The 20,693-nt window shown below is 46.5% G+C and overlaps 1 protein-coding gene across 1 annotated transcript; it reads left to right on the top strand.

The window, feature by feature from the left end:
• Nucleotides 1-7,753: 7,753 nt before the first annotated feature.
• LOC120951664 (sodium-coupled monocarboxylate transporter 1) lies at nt 7,754-10,702 on the top strand. Its single transcript, XM_040370477.2, has 7 exons — nt 7,754-8,261; nt 8,330-8,489; nt 8,566-8,631; nt 9,027-9,757; nt 9,827-10,001; nt 10,083-10,285; nt 10,358-10,702. The coding sequence occupies exons 1-7, from the start codon at nt 8,044-8,046 to the stop codon at nt 10,590-10,592; spliced, it is 1,788 nt and encodes a 595-aa protein (XP_040226411.2). The 5' UTR covers nt 7,754-8,043; the 3' UTR covers nt 10,593-10,702.
• The last annotated feature ends 9,991 nt before the right edge of the window (nt 10,703-20,693 follow it).

Genomic DNA, 20,693 nt, shown 5'->3' with positions numbered 1-20,693 from the left:
AGCAGACGAAACGGCGCACTGTCTTTCGGGCGGTAAACATGCGCTTCCTGCACCGGCTCCGATGTCTCCGTTTATCTCGAACCAATTGCCCTGACAACGGAACTAAACGTCCGTCCATCCAGCATCCCGGACGAAGCCGATTCAGGCTATTTGCCTCGGCGTACGTAATACATCCTTTTTATCTGCCCATTCCTCGCAATCGCTTTGTCTTCGTGCGCACCAGTTTCCCACCGACGCCACACTTATTTATTGCATCGCAACACGGTCCCAGGCCCGAACGGAACAGACAGCTGGGCAGCGGGCATGGATGCCGTTGCTGGCCATCGAATCGAATCGGCCCCCTCGCGATGGCGATGGTTCTACGAAAATTGGCTGCAGCCCGTTTCCCAAAGGATTCAAATCAATTTGTCTACTTGTCACAACAAATATAAGAATTAATTGTGTGTTTATCTTACCCCCGGGCTCTAGTACTTTGGTCTTCCTTCTCAGCGATAGTTGTCTGATGAAAGTTACCGAAGAAACCTCCGCAAGACATTCTTTACCATCACACCGCTCCGTTTCATTTACACCTTGTCCCGTGCCGAATCGAAGCCACTTCAAGGTTGAAAGATTCGCTTCTGGCTTCCGGATTGTTTCTCAATATTATTATGCACCTCGCACGAGTCACTGCCCTTTCCGTTGGCCAAACTCCAGCTTCCGATGGCAAAATTTACGACCGGAAAACGTTTCTTTCGCAAGGTTTTCCCGGAGGCTAGTCGAATGTAGGCGAGCAACCCCCTACATCTCACTACAGGACACGTAAAAGTGTGGATTAGCAATTAGGATCAGCTTCCTGTTTTTTCTTTCTTGCGGCTCAGCATGCCCTCTTCCCACGGCTGGAGGCATGTGGTCCGAAAGCCAATTTGTACCTCGTGCCTACGAGCGCGCTAACAGCGCGGCTTTCAAGTGCGACCGAGCTTGTTCGTAGCTCGGCGAAAGCAGATGACTTCGACTGGTCAGCTATAAATTAGATGAATTCAACCGAACATTCATTACGAGCTAGTGATTACCTAGTTTTCTAGCGGTGCTGTTAATTAAAACGTGCCATAAATCAACCCTCATGCTTCGGTTGGTGCAGCCTTTCCGACGAAAGGTAGAGCCTTACTGGAATCTTTCCATCGCTGCTGAAGTGGATTGATTTCCACTAAACTCTAAGTGGGCTTGTGATAAAGTGTGTTGGCGTAAGGGTAAGTAAACGAAGGTAGGTAGAAATAAAGAAAGATTCATTTACAAAGTAAAACAGATCTGTGGTGAGCTTCTTTAGCTCGAACAAGAGCTTGTGTTGTTTATTAAATTATTCAGTTTAGATCAAAAGTGGTTTCGTCTGCATCCTCATCACCATCATTCCATCGAGCCGTTCGTTGATTGTTTCTAATTTATGAGTGATTTATCACACCTCATTGCAAACATCAAACTAATGCAACTCGTTATCCCGCTTGGATGCGATGCCTTTTCCCCCTATTCAGGATTATTCGACTTCCCAAGCACATGGTCATTTGATATTGATACACTAACGCCTTCATAGACATGAGACGTCTAACCCCAGAAGAGCTCGTTCTCGAACGTCGGATATGTGCAGGGATGTGCAGACAATCCTTTTGTTATTGAAATGCAATCACGTCGGCCGCCTGCTTCATCCACTCAACCGAAACACGCTTCCACCCCACACACTCTCTCTCTCTCTCTCTCTCTTCTTCTCTCTCCCTGTGCATCCTTTTGTGTGCGATAAAGTTGCATCATGCAGCAGCCAGCAGACTCTTCAATGGCCATTGCACACTGCACTTTGCTTCTCTTCCTTCGCTTTCTCTCCGAAAACACGAACCGGAATAGCTCGGAGTAATGACCATTCAATGCACTTCCATCGCTTGATGGCCCATTGACGTCCTAAAGCCAGCCCTGTTTGCCCGTAGGCGAGATGCGAAATTGACACTCCCCTTCATCACACCTTCGAGTGGGTAACATCATAATCATAAACGGTTGATTTCATTTCCGGCATTCAAGGAAACGATTGAGACTGATTCATCGCCCGCACTTCGATGTCCTTTTTCGGTCGGCACCAAACTAACAAGGGGAAGCAGCGAACAACCCTTTTGGAAGTGTACCGTTTTTGCTGGCACAACGTTCAGTATGTCCCCTTAACGTGGGGCCACTCCAGAGCACAGAGCGGGGCAACAAAGGAGATTTGAAATTGATATGCTCAGGGACGGATCCAGTTGGGCAATCGAGCGAAGGTAAGCAGAACCACAAGCAAACCAGGGACATCTATAGACCGAACCACCCACCTATCGAACGTGATAGAACATGTGTAGTTTGGTCCACTCCGTTCCCCTCCAAGCCACCACTCCTCATCGGCTATCCTTTTTTGCGAATTTTCTAATACAACGTTCACTCTCCTGTGGGACAATCGAAACGAACGGACCGAACCCTTCCGCCGGCGGCTTTCTTTTTCGATACGGAAGGGTTGCTATCAATACACAAAAGGATGCTCATATCGTATTCAGAACAACAAAGTGGTCATTTTCTTCCATTGTTATTGCTTGTTTGGTAGTAAGTGATTCCGTGTTTGCTAAACCAGCATCGTCATTATGCCGATCGATTTCTAAATGTTTAATGATGTGAGTGATTTTCAGTTATCCTCGCATTGCCCAGGGATAATTAAATCAGAAGCCTTTGCTCTGTATTACGTTATGTCTATAATTATGAAACAATGATTTATTGACTCACCAATCCAGTCTAATATACTTTGGATTACAACAACACAAAGAAAGCAGTCTAGGCACAAGCATTACAGTGACATATGCCATCGATCCTGCTTGAGGCGCGTGGAAACATCCCAACTGTCGTCAGCCATCGATTATATACTTCCCGCCGACATTCTTTGCTGATGGAATTGAATAATGTGACTCACATTCCCCAACAGGAAATATTTATGAAAAAATCCCTCCCCCAGTGTGTGTGTCTCCGGCCATCGACCAGGCGGCCTGGTCTTGCTGTAATGCTGCAAGAGCAAGCAGCAGAAGCATGGAAGCAACAAAACAAACACTTCTTTTCTAAGCTATTCTATTCTGGCACAGCGAATTCGAACGGATCCTTTCGAAGAGGATTTATAGATCTAAGAAAATCTGTGTCCGTCTGCTCATAAGACTTGCTGCGACCACAGGCTTCACCAGACAGCTAGCGGTTGCTATTCGTGTGAAGGAAAAAAGACACGTCCGAATTGCGTCCAAGGATAATAATACGCCGACCGACCAACCGGTCGGTGGGGTAGGTGGTCACCGCTGCTTATCGTTTCCGTCAACAACGTCACAGAAAGCGAAAGTAAAGCCGCCCGGTTACACCACCACCACCACCACCCGACCAAAACCACTGGCCGAATTCTTTTTTGGGACAGATCAAAGCATCATACGGTAATCCGCCGTGATTTATTGTGGATCATAAATATTATTCATTAATACGATAGTAATAAGAGGAAAAACATGAAACAAACTTAGGCTTTCTTTTTCCTTCCCGGCCATCATCAGCGACTTCCATCTTTCCGCCGCATGCTCACAAGGGGGGGTTTTTCCAGGGGCTTAGGAGTTGCGAGTTGGGCGAAATCTCCAGCACTCGATGTGCCTCCCGAATCGAGTCCATTAGAATCTCATTCGCTTTAATGAGTGATTTTATCTCCCTTTACCGTGAGGCTGCGAGACGAACCGGCTTTTCCGGACCCGACACAACCACACAGCCCCTAGCCCTGCCAGCCGTCAGATTTATGAATAAAGAATCGTTGGCTGTTGGACATGCTCCGTTGGAACCGAAGCTTCATCAGTGGCAGTCAGTATATTGGCTTAGCGTTTGGTTTGCTTCGTGATTGATTGAACGCAAAAGGTGGATTACGAGCACAGGAGAGCGGAATAGGACATTCATTAGGCTACTTTGGAAAAGATGTTCCATCTTCTGTTGAGAAAGTAGTCTCCAATCGGAAATGAGAAAAAAGTCACCCGCTCCAATCCAATACTAAATCAAGATTTTAACCGGATCAAGATAAAAAACTCTTGACAAAAAAAGCGGACAATGAACACCTAAATCAACAAAAAACCATCGTTAATTAAGTCAACCCCTTTGGCCAATATTTTGTCACAAAACGGTCACCCAAACAACGCCGCCAAGAATGGAAGGTATCCATCCGCAACCGAAGCCGGGCTAAATTTCAAACATTTTGTTCGTTCGAACAACAACGACCACTACACAAAAAAAACTTCTCTGCGTTGGACAACGGCCAAGCTTCCCCACCCCCTCAACCCGCAACCGGAATGCCAAAGTAACGGAAATAAATTCAAAGAAAATTAGACAGATTGCATCTAACCATTTCATCCACTGGTCCCCTTTTTTACCCATTGCTTTCTGATAAGGATGATGCAGAACACACGCAACAACACAGAAGAAGGCAAAAAACCCTTTTCTTACCCCTTTTTTGCCAAGAAAGTGTCTGTGAAGTGTGCGAGAAAACAATCCATCCAAACTGACGGGTCGGTCGGTCGGTCCTGTTGCCCGGAGGAGCCCGCTACGATTGCAAATGAGTAAATATCTTCTATTTTTTAATTGAAATACGAACCACTCTTTCCCGCAGAACAGTCGCACGGCAGCGGCACAAAAAGACTTTATTTTTTATTGCTCTCAAGCGCCCCGTGGTTTTTTTTTTTTGTTTTTAGCACACTTTCAGTTTGCGTTTTGTTGTCCTTTGATTTTTTCGTTGTTCGGCTAAACAAAACGGCTTCTTATAAGTCATCGTTTGCTGTAAGACAAACACCTCTCGATTTTTTGTGTTGTTGCTTGCCTGCTTTATTCGCTCTCTACAAACAACCTCGCAGGAGAGGCAGAAGGAGGGGTTGTGTGGGTTGTGAGGCTTGACTGATACTCATTACTCCGTTACACCCTCGGACAGCGAAACGAGCAAAGGACAATCTTGTTTGAGGCGTTTCAGGCAACAGTTTTTTTGTGTAGTTTTTATTTTCTTTTTCCCCCACTCCATATTGTAGCGCCAGCTGAAGACTTAAAAAAAACCGTCCCATTGTGCGGGTGTCGGCAATTCCTGTAAATTTCATTACGTCTTTACGGTGCACTCCAGCGAGTGGCGTAATATGCCGGTTGCTACCCTCATAGTTGGTTGCCATGGGACGCAGCGAGAAACAAATCGAAAATTAACCCGTTCGGAGAATGCCTCAAACAGGCTTGAAACAATGGTTACTTTTTGAGCTAGTTTGCCGTTTCGTATCTAAAAACAACGTGAAATCGAACAATGAAGGTGAGCACGGAATACAGCGAAATGTTTTCATTTAATCTCCGCCAATATTGATCAATTAAGCTGAAAATTGAACCGACGAGAATTTCGCACAGCCGAAAGTATTCGTATCCTATCGGTAACCTGCATCTCCACATCCACTAAACCTCCAATCTCTCACACACTCACACAGATCCCCCATACTCATCCAATCTGTTGGACACTGCTAGCCAAACACCGGCCCCAACACACCGTATCGCGGTACTACGGACGGCCATACACAGCGACCGTAATAGATTGGCACCTTGCGGCGTGTATTTAGTGTAAATACAAATCAATTAACAGCCAAAATAGCCCTCCAGCGTTCGGCGTTTGATAATAGATTGGCCAGCCACTTGGTGGTTTGTACACCGGGCTGGTTAGATGCTGGTTAGATGAACGTGTCGCTCGGTCCGATTAGTTTAGCTCACGTACACACATCACTAGCTGTGCTGCCCGGCCCGAGTTTGCTTTCTTCGAAGCAACTGCTACGGAACATGGAACGGAACGGAACATAGTCCCGCAGCCACATTCCCGCCCGTTCACGATGCTAACGAAGCGAACGGGCGTAGCAAACTTGCTCGTATGCGAAACATTCGGTAGGTGGGCAGTGCAGTGTACGACAACGGTGTAATTGATTTTAATAGCCATCTCCAAACTGCTATAAGCTATAGTCGAGCGAGCAATAGTCCATAGTCCGGCGCAATACGCCACAAAGGCCTGCGGCTTGCTGGGAAGGGGCTCTGGACGACACCCCGGTAATCCCGGATGTTTGTCAGGGACACCAGGGACTTCGTAAGGTGTACGCCCCCGTACAAGGCCCCGTTCGACGCTGTAGTTCACGTGTGCTTACAATGTCATCACTTTCAATTAGAACGTCGGTCACCTTAAATCCTGTCCAAAATCGCCGTGTGCGCCCATGTTTGGCAAACAAATTAATCAACGTGTTCACAAAACACAAAACTGCTATGAATATTCCGCTCCAGCAAGGCGTTGTTACTTTAGCGAGCGTAATCAAAACATGCGACGGTGAATCATAACCCCTTCCTTCGTAACCGTTGCTTCTTTTTGAATCGATTCACGGTATACAACCGTACAATAATATTTACTTTCTCTGTTTCTCTACCCTTTTCTCCCTTTAACCCTTTCAATCAGTCATGTGGCTAAACGTTTCCCCATACGCCATCTACGCTATGTCCGGATGACTTGCCAGATATTGTTATCATTGAATGCCGTGTTCGTTGTGTAAAATAAACATGCCATCGAAATGGAAAGTGAAAGCCGTAACTAAAGCGTGCGCCTGGTGGCTCACTATCCATTATCGATTCATGAACCACACGCTCCATCATGTACAGTGGACTCCCTCACAGCTGTTTTCCAATAAGATTGGATGCGTAGTTTATATCTCATACGGGATCGGGTTAAATGGTGCGCCCTTTCGTCCAATGTCTACTCTCGAAGCATCTACTCCCAAGATAGAAAGAATCGACGTAGAGCCACCTGTCGAGTCAGGTTCGTAATTGCTAGCGAATGTTCTCATTATTCGGTTTTAAGCAGCATGCTCTGCTTACTAGCTCACTCCACTCGCGCGCTCTCTCATCTAATTAAAAGCGAATCCTCGCCACCTCTGCTCACCAGTGTCTCAACCAATCCATCTCGTTCACGCTCGCTTTCTCACGGACGGAGGAGCGTCAGGAGCGAATTATGCAAGACCGGCGACGATGTGACTGCCTGCCACCTCCGTTCCAGCTAATAAACGGTGGTTTTTGCATCTTATTAAATTAGCACTCTCTCGCAGCGCTCTTGGCGTGCTCTTGGCGTGCTCTCCTGCGTTCTGCTTCTGGGTCAATCTTTATCCTTTTGCTGCGAAAAGGGGAAAATGTCTTGCTCCCCGTGCCGAACGGAAAAATCCGTTTCACTAAATCTCGTTTGCTCGCGCTAGCAAAAGCTCGCGCTAGCTGTCCTGTTTCTGCGGCAGCGACAGCTTGGAGCAAGCTTCAACCACGCCTCCTCACAAGATGCTTCATTTCAAACGTTAATTGCGAAGGAGAAAGTACATCCATTTGCCACCCAGCAGCAGCTATTTCTTTTTGCGTATCAATAATCGTAAGATTGATCGTTCGAAGCACCTTTAGCGACACAGATGCAAATGCACCGCAACCCCGCATGATCGGTCTATTTTTACACAGCAATACTGCCAAACGACCATGTGCTGTAAAATTGAATAAACGATCAAACGGGCAAATTGCTTCAAAAATTGCACACGCGTTGCCTGCGCGATCTGACTCACGATCAATAGTTCGCTCTCCGGTCTGGAACAAATTCCACAAACTGCCCTTAACGAGCCGTAATTTGACCGCTTCTTCGCTGCGACAAGATCGCCACAGCACTTATTTAGGATTATCGTCGATCTGTACCGGTTAGTTTCGCGGCTAAGATCGTACCGGTCACATCGTCTTTGATTCGCTCTACCGTGCGTGGTTGTGCATCTTGGAGAGACAGAGCGACACAGTGTTGCAAATAGTTCGCTTCCACCTCTCTCTCTCTGTGATCCTCGCTGTACTGTGAGCTCCAGATGCGCACCATGAGCGATCATTGCGTTGTGTAGAACAGATCTTCCCGGGTGGGTAGTAAGCAGTGGAGTGAAGCCCTTCAGTGGCCTTGTATTATCCTTTGCCAGAGCTTCGAAAAGAGCCCACAAAATGGCCGGACTTAACGTCGACGACGTTAAGGTGTCGCTGCAAAAGTTTGGCCTGTACGATTACGTGGTGTTTGTGTTGATGCTGTTGAGTTGTGTTATGATTGGAGTTTACTTTGGCTTTCTCAAGAAGAAGGCGAAGAAAGGTGAAGCCGAAGCGGACTATCTGGTCGGCAATCGACAGATGAAAATCATTCCCGTCTCATTGTCCTTGATTGCAAGGTACCATTAAACGTGTGTCATGATGTCCTGCAAGTGTTTACTTACTTCGTTACGCTGTTCTGTTTTAGTTTCATCTCGGGTATCTCGCTACTGGGTACTCCAACGGAAATTTATCTCTATGGCGTGCAGTACATGTACATTGTTGGTGGAGTGATAAGCATGGGTTTCATCATGATGTATTTCTACCTGCCCGTTTTCCACAACCTCAAGCTCACGTCCACCTATCAAGTACGTAGCATTACACAAAAGAAAACTTCCTTGAACTACTCATTATGCTAATGATAACATCCTTTTTACTTTTAAGTATCTACAAACTCGATTCGATCGACGAATGCGTCTGTTTGGTTCAATTCTTTTTACCTTAGCCACGGTAAGTACACTCCACACAGCTGTTGCTCGAACGGGCTTATTCGCGCACCACTCGACAAGGTCAGTTGTAAATCAAATTCAAACCTAAAAACCAAAACAACAATAGAACGCACGAAAGTGTTGTGGTCGGAAAAGGGTAATCTTCCAATTTACGCCAATTGAGCACAGAGCGTCCAAAGCAGTGCCACTGCCCTGTCAACGGCTTCTTCTGCCTCCAAAACGTCAACAACAATGGACGGTGTGTGTGGGTGCACGCGTGGCTTAAACGGAACGTATCGCTAAACAACGCGTTCATCGCTTGCTGAGATTGACGGCCTGGACGGCTGCCTGACAGCGTTGGATGTTGTGTTTGACATGACTTTGTTTTGGTTTGCATGCCTGCTTTCTTCCCGTTAGATGGCGTGGCTGCCTATAGTAATCTACGTGCCGGCGCTCGCATTCAACCAGGTGACCGGCATCAATGTGCATCTCATCACACCCATCGTGTGTGTCATCTGCATCTTCTACACCTGCGTCGGAGGCCTGAAGGCCGTCGTGTGGACCGATGTGGTGCAGACAATCCTCATGTTCGGGGCAATGCTGCTGATCATCATCAAGGGAACGCTCGATGTCGGCGGCCTGTCGGTGGTGATCGAACGTGCCAAGGCGAGTGGTCGCATCGAGGGTCCCGATCTACGCTTTGACATGACCACGCGTCACAACATCTATTCGTGTGTGATCGGCGGTGTGGTGTACTGGCTGAAAACGAACGCCGTCAGTCAAAACATGATACAGCGGTACCTGTCTCTGCCCACGTTGGCCTCGGCAAAGAAAGCGCTCTGGACGTTCATCTTCGGAACGCTGGTCCTGCTGGCACTGTGCTGTTACAGTGGACTGCTAATCTACGCCAAGTACTATGACTGTGATCCTCTCACTACAAAACTGGCCAAAGCAAAGGATCAGCTGCTCCCGCTGCTCGTCATGGACACGTTGGGGGACTTTCCGGGGTTGCCGGGACTGTTCGTGGCGGGAGTGTTCTCCGCTGCGTTAAGCTCGCTCTCCACTGGACTAAACTCCATGTCCGCGGTGGTGCTGGAAGACTTTTTCAAACCCTTTTCCAATCGTCCACTTTCCGAGAAACAAACGTCGTAAGTTGTGCTTCCAGTTCCATTGAAGTTTTCCTATTCATTTCGTGTTTCGTGCATCATCTCTTTCAGCATAATCATGCGAGCAGTGGTGGCTATCTTTGGTGCAATCTGCGTTGGGTTAGTGTTGGTAGTTGAGAAGCTTGGCTCTGTGCTTCAGCTGTCCATGAGCCTTGGCAGCGTAAGCAATGGTCCACTTTTGGGAATATTCACTCTCGGTGTGCTGATTCCATGGGCCAATGGAACGGTAAGTATCTGGGCGAGTTTGTCCACCAACAGCTCTGATCGTTCAATGGCAAACACTTGTCTTGGTTTTTTTTTTTTTCAGGGAGCCATTGTTGGTGGTACCATTGGTCTCTTGGTGATGATTTGGGTTTGCCTTAAAGCACAGTTAGCCATAGCTACTGGGGAGCTTGCATTCGACCTAAAGCCAGTCGACACTCAGGGTTGCAGCTATCACTTTATTGCCAGTGAACCGATGAGCATGCTTGCGATAAACACCACAGGCCTCTCGATAGACGCAACGCCAGTGTAAGTTCTTCGCAAGAAAGCCATACACAGCCATGACAGCTTCCCTAACGTTCAACTCGTTTTCATCGACAGCGAACCCGAGTTTGCACTCTACCACATATCCTACCTGTGGTACACGACGATGGGAGCTCTAATCACCATCATCATCGCCGTCATTGTATCGTTCATCGTTGGGCCAAACAAACCGGACGAGATGAATCCCAACCTCTTCTCGCCATTCATCCAACGCATCCTTGTCCGGCGTAGGATAGCAGCGCACAACCAGCTCGAAATGGCAACCGGTGGCATCAAAGAGATTATCCAATGATTGATTCGCGATTGCCATGCCCAAAAAAAAAAACAACCGACAAATGGTGATGAATTTTTCATCTTTTCACTCTAGCTTAAAATTGAAATTAAAGAACTTTCAAAATACAACGAGTCAGTTTTTTTTGTTTGGTTTTTGGTTTTGCCTCTCAATACTCCCAAGAGGATGAAAGAATGCAAAGACTGTGGCTAGATGAGGGAGAGCGAAAAAAATCACACCGAATCCAGATACCCTCGAGATATCAAAAACCCTTTTTTCCCCGTGCTGCCTCATTTCTTATCCACTCGCCAAACAACTGGCCAAGCGTGGCGGACGTCCCCGTCCGCTCCCTAAACCAGATGACGGTCCCGTCAACCCTGCGCCACCACTGCCGGTTGGTTGGTGTTGGCCAAAAGTTTGGCAGAAAGTGACAGAAATAACTGAGGCGAGCAACAACCTTAGAAAACACCGGAAAGGAAAAGCAAAAAAACGCGGGCTAAATTATTGAAAGATTTACTGCCATGGCTCCTCTATCCGTTGGCCAGCGGAGCGGGACGAGAAGGGAAGGGTTGGCCACCAAACCAAATGGCAAAAAGAAAGAAAAAAAAGCCGCGACAACGTCCCTACCCCGACCCCCCAGACTGTACTTGAATCGTTTTGCTCGATGCCACCGGCGGAAAATTGCTTCCTGTATAACTCTGCATACACTCCTTTCGCCCGGTTGTTCCTTTAGCCCGTTTTTTTCCTTCCATTTCCCGCATCTGCGTCTCGCGCGTTTCTTTTTTGACGCCAAAAAGTACAAGCGAAACAAGCAAAAAAAAAATTACCCCGTGCCCAAACCAAAAAAAAAACCCGTCCTATACCGCATTGCAACGAAACGCAACGGAAAATCAAGGAAATCTGACGAGTTCTAAGGAACGGGCACGGGAAAAACGTAGCGGGGTGAGGGAGAGACAAAGAGCTCACACACACAAAAAAAGAAGTTCGTTCGCGTGTCGTGAAAGGCAAAAAAGAATGATCCGAATTAAAAGTAAATATTTGATATTTCTTCCTCAACTCCTTCGAGCCCAACCGAGGTCGGGCGGTCTGCTTTCGGGCCGGTGTCGATGGCCAGGGGTGTTGTTGCGCCATCAGCGCCTTTCCATCGGGATTGGTTTCTGGTATGGCCGGAATGATGGTTTAAGTAACGGGGTAAAAGGAGCGCGACCGAGGGAAAAAAAGTCACCCTTCTTCCCGCAACCAAGCTTCAAAAATGAGTCAAAAGGAATCCCACCACGCAACTAGCAACTAGAAAAATTTGCCCCCCTGTCGCCACGGATGGGTGGGCGGGTGGTCGGGAACGGGATCAAGTAAAAGGGTTACTGTTTTCGCTTCACTCCCGAGCCCCTTTTTCCCGTGGCCAGAGTGTGGCCTCTCAAGCTGCTGAACCTTCGTCACGGTGCAAAATTTAAGTACACACAGAGAGTGCCCGGCCCGGGTCCGGGACTGGTCCGGCGGGCGTGCGACGTGAAAAAACAAACTTCAAATAAGCCAGAAGTCCGATAAAGGAAGAAAAATGGAAAATTTGTGGATTTTTTAAATTAAATTTTTATGATTTATTGTTAATTTCATTAATTAATTTATGCCCTTTTACGCCTTCGCCTTCGGGCCAGGCGCAGGGTGGGTAATGATATCTCGGTTATCATTAGATGTGTTTTTTTAGACTTTCAGCCACCCCGTGCGCTCCCCGCGCGTCATTCCACCCTGACCACCGCAAAACACTACCACCGACCGTGGGTGAGTGAAATTGGAGGAAAATCTTTTTTCCCTTTGCGGTTGCTTAAGCGACCGCCGGAAAGCATAAATCACAGTACAAGATCTCATTCTGATATAGAATCGTCTTTGCTCAAAGTCTCGTAAAAGGCGAAAGTGGATCTTTTTTTCTTTCTCTTGCCCATCGTTGCGCTCACTCCATTTTGGCCTGCAACAAAAAATCGATCGATTATCCACAAACCCTTTCGCTTTTTCGTGTATGCGTTTAGCTCTTCACTGTGTTAACTTTGCTAAAGTGCTGTAAATCATGGTGAAAAGTTTGCCATTTCTTGTAGAGATTGCCGCAAAAAAGCCGCTCCAATTAACAAATCATAAAGCATGGTACGGTGCCACGGTGGTTTGTTTTTCCAGTTCACTCTTCCTCGATAATCCATTAGTTTCCAATAACCATAAGCATTGATCTGGTATTCAAACGTAAAAAGCAATGTACGTGACGTCTTCTAGAGACGTTCCAAGAAGCAGAACAAAAACTCCTCCCTTTTTAAGTACACACAGACGAGTTCTTCTGCGTCTTCTACCACAAAACCCCTACATTTGGCAGAACATAACTGTAGAACCCTTTTCAAACGCAAAGCAACCGTTCCAAACCTCATCACGAGCCATTTTCTCACTGTCCGGCATGCCAGCGACAACTTCTTCTTCGTCTCTACCACAATCTCGAACCTATTGAGTTGGTGCCCACAAAAAGGTTTCGATCGACACAGTCATCTGTACGGCTGTACGGTGACCGAGATCGAAAGCAAACTTTGACAATAAAAACCATAAACCCAACCCAATTCACAAGATGTTTTCCTGATCACACAAAAAGCGTAAGGATACCCGTGGAGAAGGCATGGCGCGTCCAGGGTCTACTAAACACAGCCACAAACCATCGTACACTGAATCGAAAGAAGGAAGAACTGCCAAGTTCTAGGCAGAAAGAAATGGATCCCGTTCATGAGTAGGAAACGTGCTTGAACGATTGTTACAACTTAAAGCCAATTACCAGACAACCAATCCCTACCAAACAATCCAGCAACGACATGTGTTGTGGTAATATTTAAGGTGACTCAAATCGATTCCACCCGCCCACATACTTTGGGACATTAAAAATGGCTTTAAGCTATTGTGTTTGCTACCAGTTGGATCAAAAGAAATTATCGAACACTTGCTATTGCAATTCATTTTCAGCTCACGTACCACCTCAACGCACTTGATTTCGCCTTGCGCTCCTGCCACGACTTGCGCTAAATATACGCATCACTGGCATGTTGAGAGCAGCATGTCAACCACCATCAAACACAGCCTACTCCTCTTTAGCCCGACTCCATTTGCAGCAACAACACACGATACAATCACCGAGATAAAAGATTGAGTTACCGCGATACCCGAAACGCTCTGCCGGTCGGTGAAACGCGGGTACGGGTCGCCACGTAACTGTCGCGATCCGCGTACCGCACAGGACGTACAAAAGACGCAAGGGAAATTGAAAAGAATTTTCCCCGATTATGCTTTTGATGTGATTGAAATACAGGAAAAAAGCAAACATCCAACCATGCTGAAATCTGTCACCGGCGTGCGCGAAAGAGCGAAGGCGTAGCAGCGAAGTGTGGGCGGTTTGCGGCCAAATAGAGCACGGTGTGAGTAAATGATGTTCTCGCGTTTCTCAGAATCTTGGTGAGGATCTTAGCCCACGAAAGCAACAACAAAAAAGAACGACGCCAAAAATGCCTCATCGCAGATTGATAACAAACTTGCATTTAGCCATTTATATCAGCTCAAAAGGATTGGCGCTGTCAGGTCGGGTAATCTTTTTCTCCCACCCTGTTACGGATATATTGGATACTTGTTTCTCATAATTTGACGTAACGGTACACGAAACCGTAACCTCGGTGTCATTTTCCCTCAAACCCCTGCCCACGGACAGAAAATCCAACAATTCGAGGCGATGAAAGCAATAATAGCTCAACTTTTTCTTCCCGACACACATTTCCAATTACTAGACTACCGCATTTGGTCGAATTGCTTGGCTTCCTTTGCATGCCGCACAAAACTCCACCGGAAGGAAAGCCTCTTTCCACCTTTCGCTACCTCACCTGCAGGCCCCATATGTACGGGAGCAATTTCCGTTCTGCCAGGCTCGTCTACCGGTCTGATGCAATTTTTGACAAACCACTTTTTTTGTGTCTCTCCGACTCACTGCAGAACCGAACCGCACCAAACGTCTTGTTTCGATTTAATTTAATTAGCCTCGTAAATTCCTGTTTTCAACACATGCCAAGCCTTCAGCAACCTCTGCCCCGCCTCACTTCTAGCCATGACCGCATCAAAACCTGAAGACAATGGGGAATGATGGGACAGGAAGGTAGGGCAGAGCAATTTGTAGCATTATTTATGACAGTTCGATATCTGACATTACATGCACGCTGGTAAAACGGAAGGCGCAAAACTTTCTTTTCCTTTCCAACTTGCAAACTTTCCGCCAACAAACGCAAAGGAACGCAAACAAAATAAAGCAAAAGTACGCCGAAGATTTTGCCAACGAATTTGGCTGTCAGTTTGGCAATAATTACGGCATTCGAGTTTCGCTTAACTACAATTCTTTAAACAGTTTGATTCCTTCCCATTATGGACAAAGTTGCTGATGCTCCTTGTCATCAGGACTGTCTGGAAGTGAGCCCTTTTCTACCAAATAAAACACGACAGTGTAATGTCTTTTTCAAATGATACGAGTCTGGTAAACGTTCCTGCGTGAGCAATTAAGCTAAATCTATGATTGATATTGCTGACTATTTGAACTTGTTATACCAATTGCCTACATTCAGGCGTTGTCCTACCAAATCACATGTTATACTTTTTCAACTCTTCAAACAATCAAACCGTCCAATAAACTACTCCAACAGATCGATTAAAGTAAGCCAATTTTACACGGCTGCCGAAGGGTCTGTTCAGTGCACATGTTCTTAAAATATCAAACTGCCTGCTTAAGCGTCTCGGGACGGAACCAAAGCAACAGCAACAAAAATCGTATACGGTCATCGCAACGTGGCTGGAAATATTAATTCCTTTTCCCCAAGGCGAACGGGAGGAAATTTCACGATTTCCCATCTTTCCGCACAGCAGCACCAAGCGCCATCGGACAGTCGAGCGAGCGGGTCGGGCGTTTTGCCGGGTGAACGGACATTAATAAATTTTTTAATTATGAATTTACATAAAAAATTATCAAATATCTTCAAATTACAGATAATATCTATAAATCATACCAGAACAGAAGCGGCACCCTTGGTCCCCGAGGAACCGTCGTCATTACTTCCACCGTTTACGCTTGTCCAGGGGTTTAGGGACGCGGACGGAGTGCACGAATACGTTCGGTCGTGGTAGTTTTTTTTTTAATTCTCGTCTGCGCTGCTTGTTCTGCAGCAGGCTTTGCACGGTTCTTCAAATATGCTTTCCTCGGGTGAGCATTTTTTGTGCCGCTTTTCGCGGGAATGACCTGTCTCGTGCCCTTTTGTGCGCACTGTCGGCCACGGTGCCACGTCTTGGGATCTGTCCGAGCTTGACAGTGTCTCCGCGAAAGGAATCCCGCGAGAGGTCAAAAAGGAAGTGAACCAAAGACCCGAAGGCGACGGTGGCGAACAAAAAAGCACATCCCGCGCCGAACAAAATTACCAGCCACTGGTCCTCTCCGTTTCATTATGGCTTCCTCCCGGTCCATTTTTTATGGACCAATCAAAGTGACAGTAGCGACCTGGCTCGCCCTGTCGCTCACTCCCGCCCAAGGATTCACCGCACCGCACCGCACGTACCGAACGCCGTAAAGTCAAATGACTTAAATTTAACGCTCGGTCGCTCGGGATTTCATCATCCCGGGCTTTCCGCTTGTCCCGGCCAGCAGCGCCAGCAGATCAAAGCCAAGCATCCAGATGAACCGGCCGACCGAACTGACGGAACTCCGGAAACCATCGGAAGCCAATGCAGCGAAAAAAGGGTTCATCTACCTGTCCCCTGTACTCGTCACAGTGTCCGCCCGCTCCCCGCCTGTTCGCTTTGTTTGTTGGGGCTAAAAATTAATTTATAATCAAATTATAAAATACTGCGAGGCGCAAATCCAGCGGCCTGCGGCCCTCATCATCTTCTCCAGTCCGTTTGTGTGCTTGTGCAGCGCTGTACCAGCGCGCGGCCAGTTCATCGAATCGGTGAAAAGAAAATCAACTGGGATTAGGTTTGCTTATTACGTCCGAGGGATTGCGAACGGCCGTAATCGGCCGAAATAGGAGCGACTGAAGGTGGCATAATGCCTCTCGATGGCCCTGGCGTGGCGTGGCGAAACGACCGAGCCGCCCGTTCATGCGAACCGGCCATCCGCACTGTCCACGATGCCACGTCACGAGAAAACGTCGTTCAAGGAACGTAAAATGTCTTAAGTGAAAACTAACGAGTTGTTAAAAACCCATAAACCGGACAAACCTTGCTCAGAACCAAGCTGATCCGTCATTGTACCGAACTGTGTGCACTGTAGCGAACGTCAAAGGGCGAATGTCATCTTCAGCCCGGCAAGATATGCAACCCGCAAGACACTGCCGTAAGTCAGATTATTTTTCCCCCTGCCCCATCGGAGTGAAGCCCCCCCTGGTCTGGTCGCGTCCGTTTACGACGTCCCGGTAGAGCAGCTACCAGCAGCTTTGATGGCTTCGACCGGCCCGCTGACAGACGGTTAGGTAGTGGCAGCAGTCACTCCGGCATGAACGCAAGGTCCGCTTGGAAACCGGTGACAATTGCCCATGTGAGAATTCCTCACTTTTATTGATATGGACCCAAAACTTCCTTTCCCTTTTTTCTAGAATGTGTTTGTGTGAATGTGTGTGTATGTGTTCCAATTGCCGGAGGATACACTGAAATTGTCGCTTCTCGCCTCCTCCCCTCGCCGCACGGAATGGGCTACTGTCACCAGCGTCACGAAGTGCAGTTAAAAACAAATAAAACCAGCCCAACCGAACAACGGACGGTCTCTTTTCCGGGACCTACTGTTTTGGCCGATAATTCGTGGGTTTATACGATAATCACACGTATTTCGTATGTGTACAACTTTTTTGCTAGAGCCTCCATGCCTGATGCTTACGTTCATCGGTGGGAATGAGTTCGATAATGTGTACGTGTTACGTGTGTTGGGCGAGGGTCTACTTTCGCCTGATGGATGGTTATTGACACAAGCCTATAAATAAGAGATGACGAATGCGAAACCTACTGGAGGTGGTGCTCCATATCACAGTGCTACAGTGTCATCTAAACATTCAATACTCATCGAAGACTTCTTCTTCCCAGTCTTATTTACGGTTGAATGGTGAAATAGATATCCTTTGCCCCGCCAACGCAGCATAGTTCTTCGAGTCACAGTGCAACATAGTCATCGAAGACTACTTCTTTCAATGATTTCTTACTGACGGTTGAATGGTGAAATAGATCTCTTGTCCCGCCAATGCTTCATAGTTCTTCGAGTACTGCAACAGCAATATCCATTCACCGTACGGCATTACTAGCGGCATTTTCGTCATGTCCAGCACAAAATTGCGTAGCGTATAGTTTCCTTTCGGCACCGGACATGTGCCCTGCACGGGGAAATTCGAATATTCTATCAGCTGGGGATATATCGTCGTATCCTTTTTGATCAGTTCACACAGAGTGCAGCTAAACATGTAGTATGGGATACCATTCATACCAGTAGCTTTCCGATACAGTTTCGTTGAAACCTAAACATTGCAAGCGTATCAGTGATAAGCAGTTATCAATTCAATTTACATGCTTTACCAACAGTCTTACCGTCACATCATCACCAAAACTTTGCAGTAGACAAAATTGTCCACTAATGCTACACATGTTTGTTCCAGCGTTTTGCACCTGAAGCGTCCCAAAGTCCACGATACCTTCGCGCTTCGGTGTCAAATGTATCATAGAGTCAAACACTACATCTGTTATTTGATTCATCTGCGAGCGAAAAACGCCGAAAATTAGCATTGCAATTTTAATTCACTATTATAGCTTCGATTTGTCGCAATACTCACAAAACTTTCTCTAAACAAGCATGCTAAAACAACGAAGCCAGTTGCTAGCTCTAGCACGTTCATAGTTGTGTAGACTTTGAAGACAATTTTACACGCTCTAGTGTAATGACTGTCATTTTCATTGAATCATTTTCATTTATATGCTTCTTCGTAAACAAACCAAACACGTACTTTGTGGCGTGTTAACCGTCTATCGTTAAAGCTTACATGACGAATGTGACAATTAAATAGTCAACCAAACAACTATCACCACGGAACGATTCAGATTCTATAACACCGACCGGAAGTTGTTGTCCGTTCTATCTGCAAGATCTCAGCAAGTGCTGCTCGTCATCTAGAACATGCAACATGGAAACAACGCATTACAGTCATTGGAATCTGATTTATTCGCTAACAGCAGGATGCATCATTCATGTTGAAAAATATACACTGCTTTAAACAATACGGTAAGGGAAACTTGGATATTAATTTTAAGCTTTCGCATAAACAAAGCATGACAACAATCTTTTCAATACCCATAATATGCATTTTATAAGGAATTATTTATCTTTGTCGACTTAATCCTCCAGCGTCCTGCTTTATTTGGTAGTAAAACTAACTCTGAAGCCACCACCGATTTTACCACCACGGGTAATGATTGTTTCTATCAACCAATCACTGGCCGGTACGGCTGGTGGTAATCTTTGCTCCTCCATTACGAAGTTATTGATCGTGTAGTTGCCTTTCGGGAAGGGACACGCGTCTTGCGGCGGCATGTTGGACGTTTCCAGCAGATTCGGATAGATGAGCTCGTCCTTGGCAATGATTTCACACAGCGTACCTTCTCCATTCACGAACATTCGCCTGTTTCCCATAAAATCATACTTATATACTATCCAGCGAACCTGTGAATAAGCCGTGAGTTAGTAGATGCTTAAGTGAATGCGCGTCGTTTGGAAACCCGACTTACCAGTGTTTCCTTTCCTGCATTTGTTAACACGCTAAAGGAACCGGAAACTCCAAGCTGATTCCTTCCCTTGCGAGTCAGCCGAATCGTTCCGTACTCCAGAAAGTCATCTATCTCCTGCGGAACTGCCTCAAAGTTGTTCAGCTCTATCTCGTAGAGCTGCAGAAGGATTTCAATGTCTCATTATTTACCGATATCCAAACATCCATTATTCACTTCCAAATACTTACAACTCCATCTACCATGGCCGCCAGGGACAGCCACACCAAAGCCAATGTCCAACCGATTGCTAGTGCTTTGTTCATGTTTGCTACTGTCAACGTAACTGTCGTTCGCAATTGAACATTACTAACCTTATAAAAATGCGCACCAGTTAAAAATAACCACGTTGCATTATCTCGTTCGCTCTGCGATTGATCTCTAACTCTCTAACTACACGTTAATTAAGTCAATTAAGATGCATCTCTCAATGCACATTGCTGTTCAAAATCGTTCACTGCATCCCACGTTTCACATGCAAACTTTTCACATCAACCGCTCTACGAGAACTCATACACACAGTCACACATTTTCCCCGTCTCAGTTTCCAGCTGAATTGCGTATTCAAATCGGTGCTCAATAAAATCTTCCGTCTGCACAGTCGGCGATAATGGTTCTCGGTATTGCGGTTCCCAATGTGAAGCCGGATTTTAACGATTTCTTTAAAAAAAAAAGGATTTCCTTTTCCGCCCAACAAAAAGCCTCAAGGAAGCCGATAAATCACAGCCAATAAATCATCTTCCTCGGGTCGTTCGTCTGGTGAAAGGATGCTTTCCGGCAACCGTCCCCGACTGTCAAAGACTTCTTTTGCAGACACTTTACAACTCCTTCCGGACGAGGTACGGTAAAAAAAATGGAGGAAAAATGATACTTTACCTCCCCATCTAACAGGTTCATTTATTTGGATTGGTTTTACATAAATTCATCCCGAGCCTGCCTGGCCAACCGCGTCAACCGCGCCAAGTCTGACGATTTAGGGTCGATGATATATTGGCAGCACTTTATAATGATTGGATTTGTGTTCGCGGAACGTTCGCGGCATTCGGATTTAAGAGAGTTGTTTTCTTTCTCAGTTGGATCTTATCCCTCCTCCCCTAAAAATGCTCTACATGCAGACCAAATCGTGAAGGCTTCTGCTGCTCGAACGTGACTCGATTGCGTGCGTTTGTGTGTGCCCTGCACCCGACTGCCGGTCCCTGCGAGCACCAAACAAACGAGACAAGTTCATGCGAAGATGTCAGTGATTGCAATAAATAATAGATATTTCATCCTCCAAGTGGCAACCAT

The sequence above is a fragment of the Anopheles coluzzii genome, chromosome 2 (genome assembly GCF_943734685.1).
Source record: "Anopheles coluzzii chromosome 2, AcolN3, whole genome shotgun sequence".
Classification (NCBI taxonomy): Eukaryota; Metazoa; Arthropoda; class Insecta; order Diptera; family Culicidae; genus Anopheles; species Anopheles coluzzii.
The sequence above is the reverse complement of the archived record's forward strand: the minus strand, read 5'-3'. Positions and strand labels throughout refer to the sequence as shown.

Bases quoted from the DNA above. Each gene is read 5' to 3' on its own strand.
- LOC120951664 (XM_040370477.2), top strand. From the start codon at position 8,044: ATGGCCGGACTTAACGTCGACGACGTTAAGGTGTCGCTGCAAAAGTTT. The intron at 8,490-8,565 runs GTACGTAGCATT...TTTACTTTTAAG, and splicing joins AGCTCACGTCCACCTATCAA to TATCTACAAACTCGATTCGA. The intron at 9,758-9,826 runs GTAAGTTGTGCT...CATCTCTTTCAG, and splicing joins CTTTCCGAGAAACAAACGTC to CATAATCATGCGAGCAGTGG.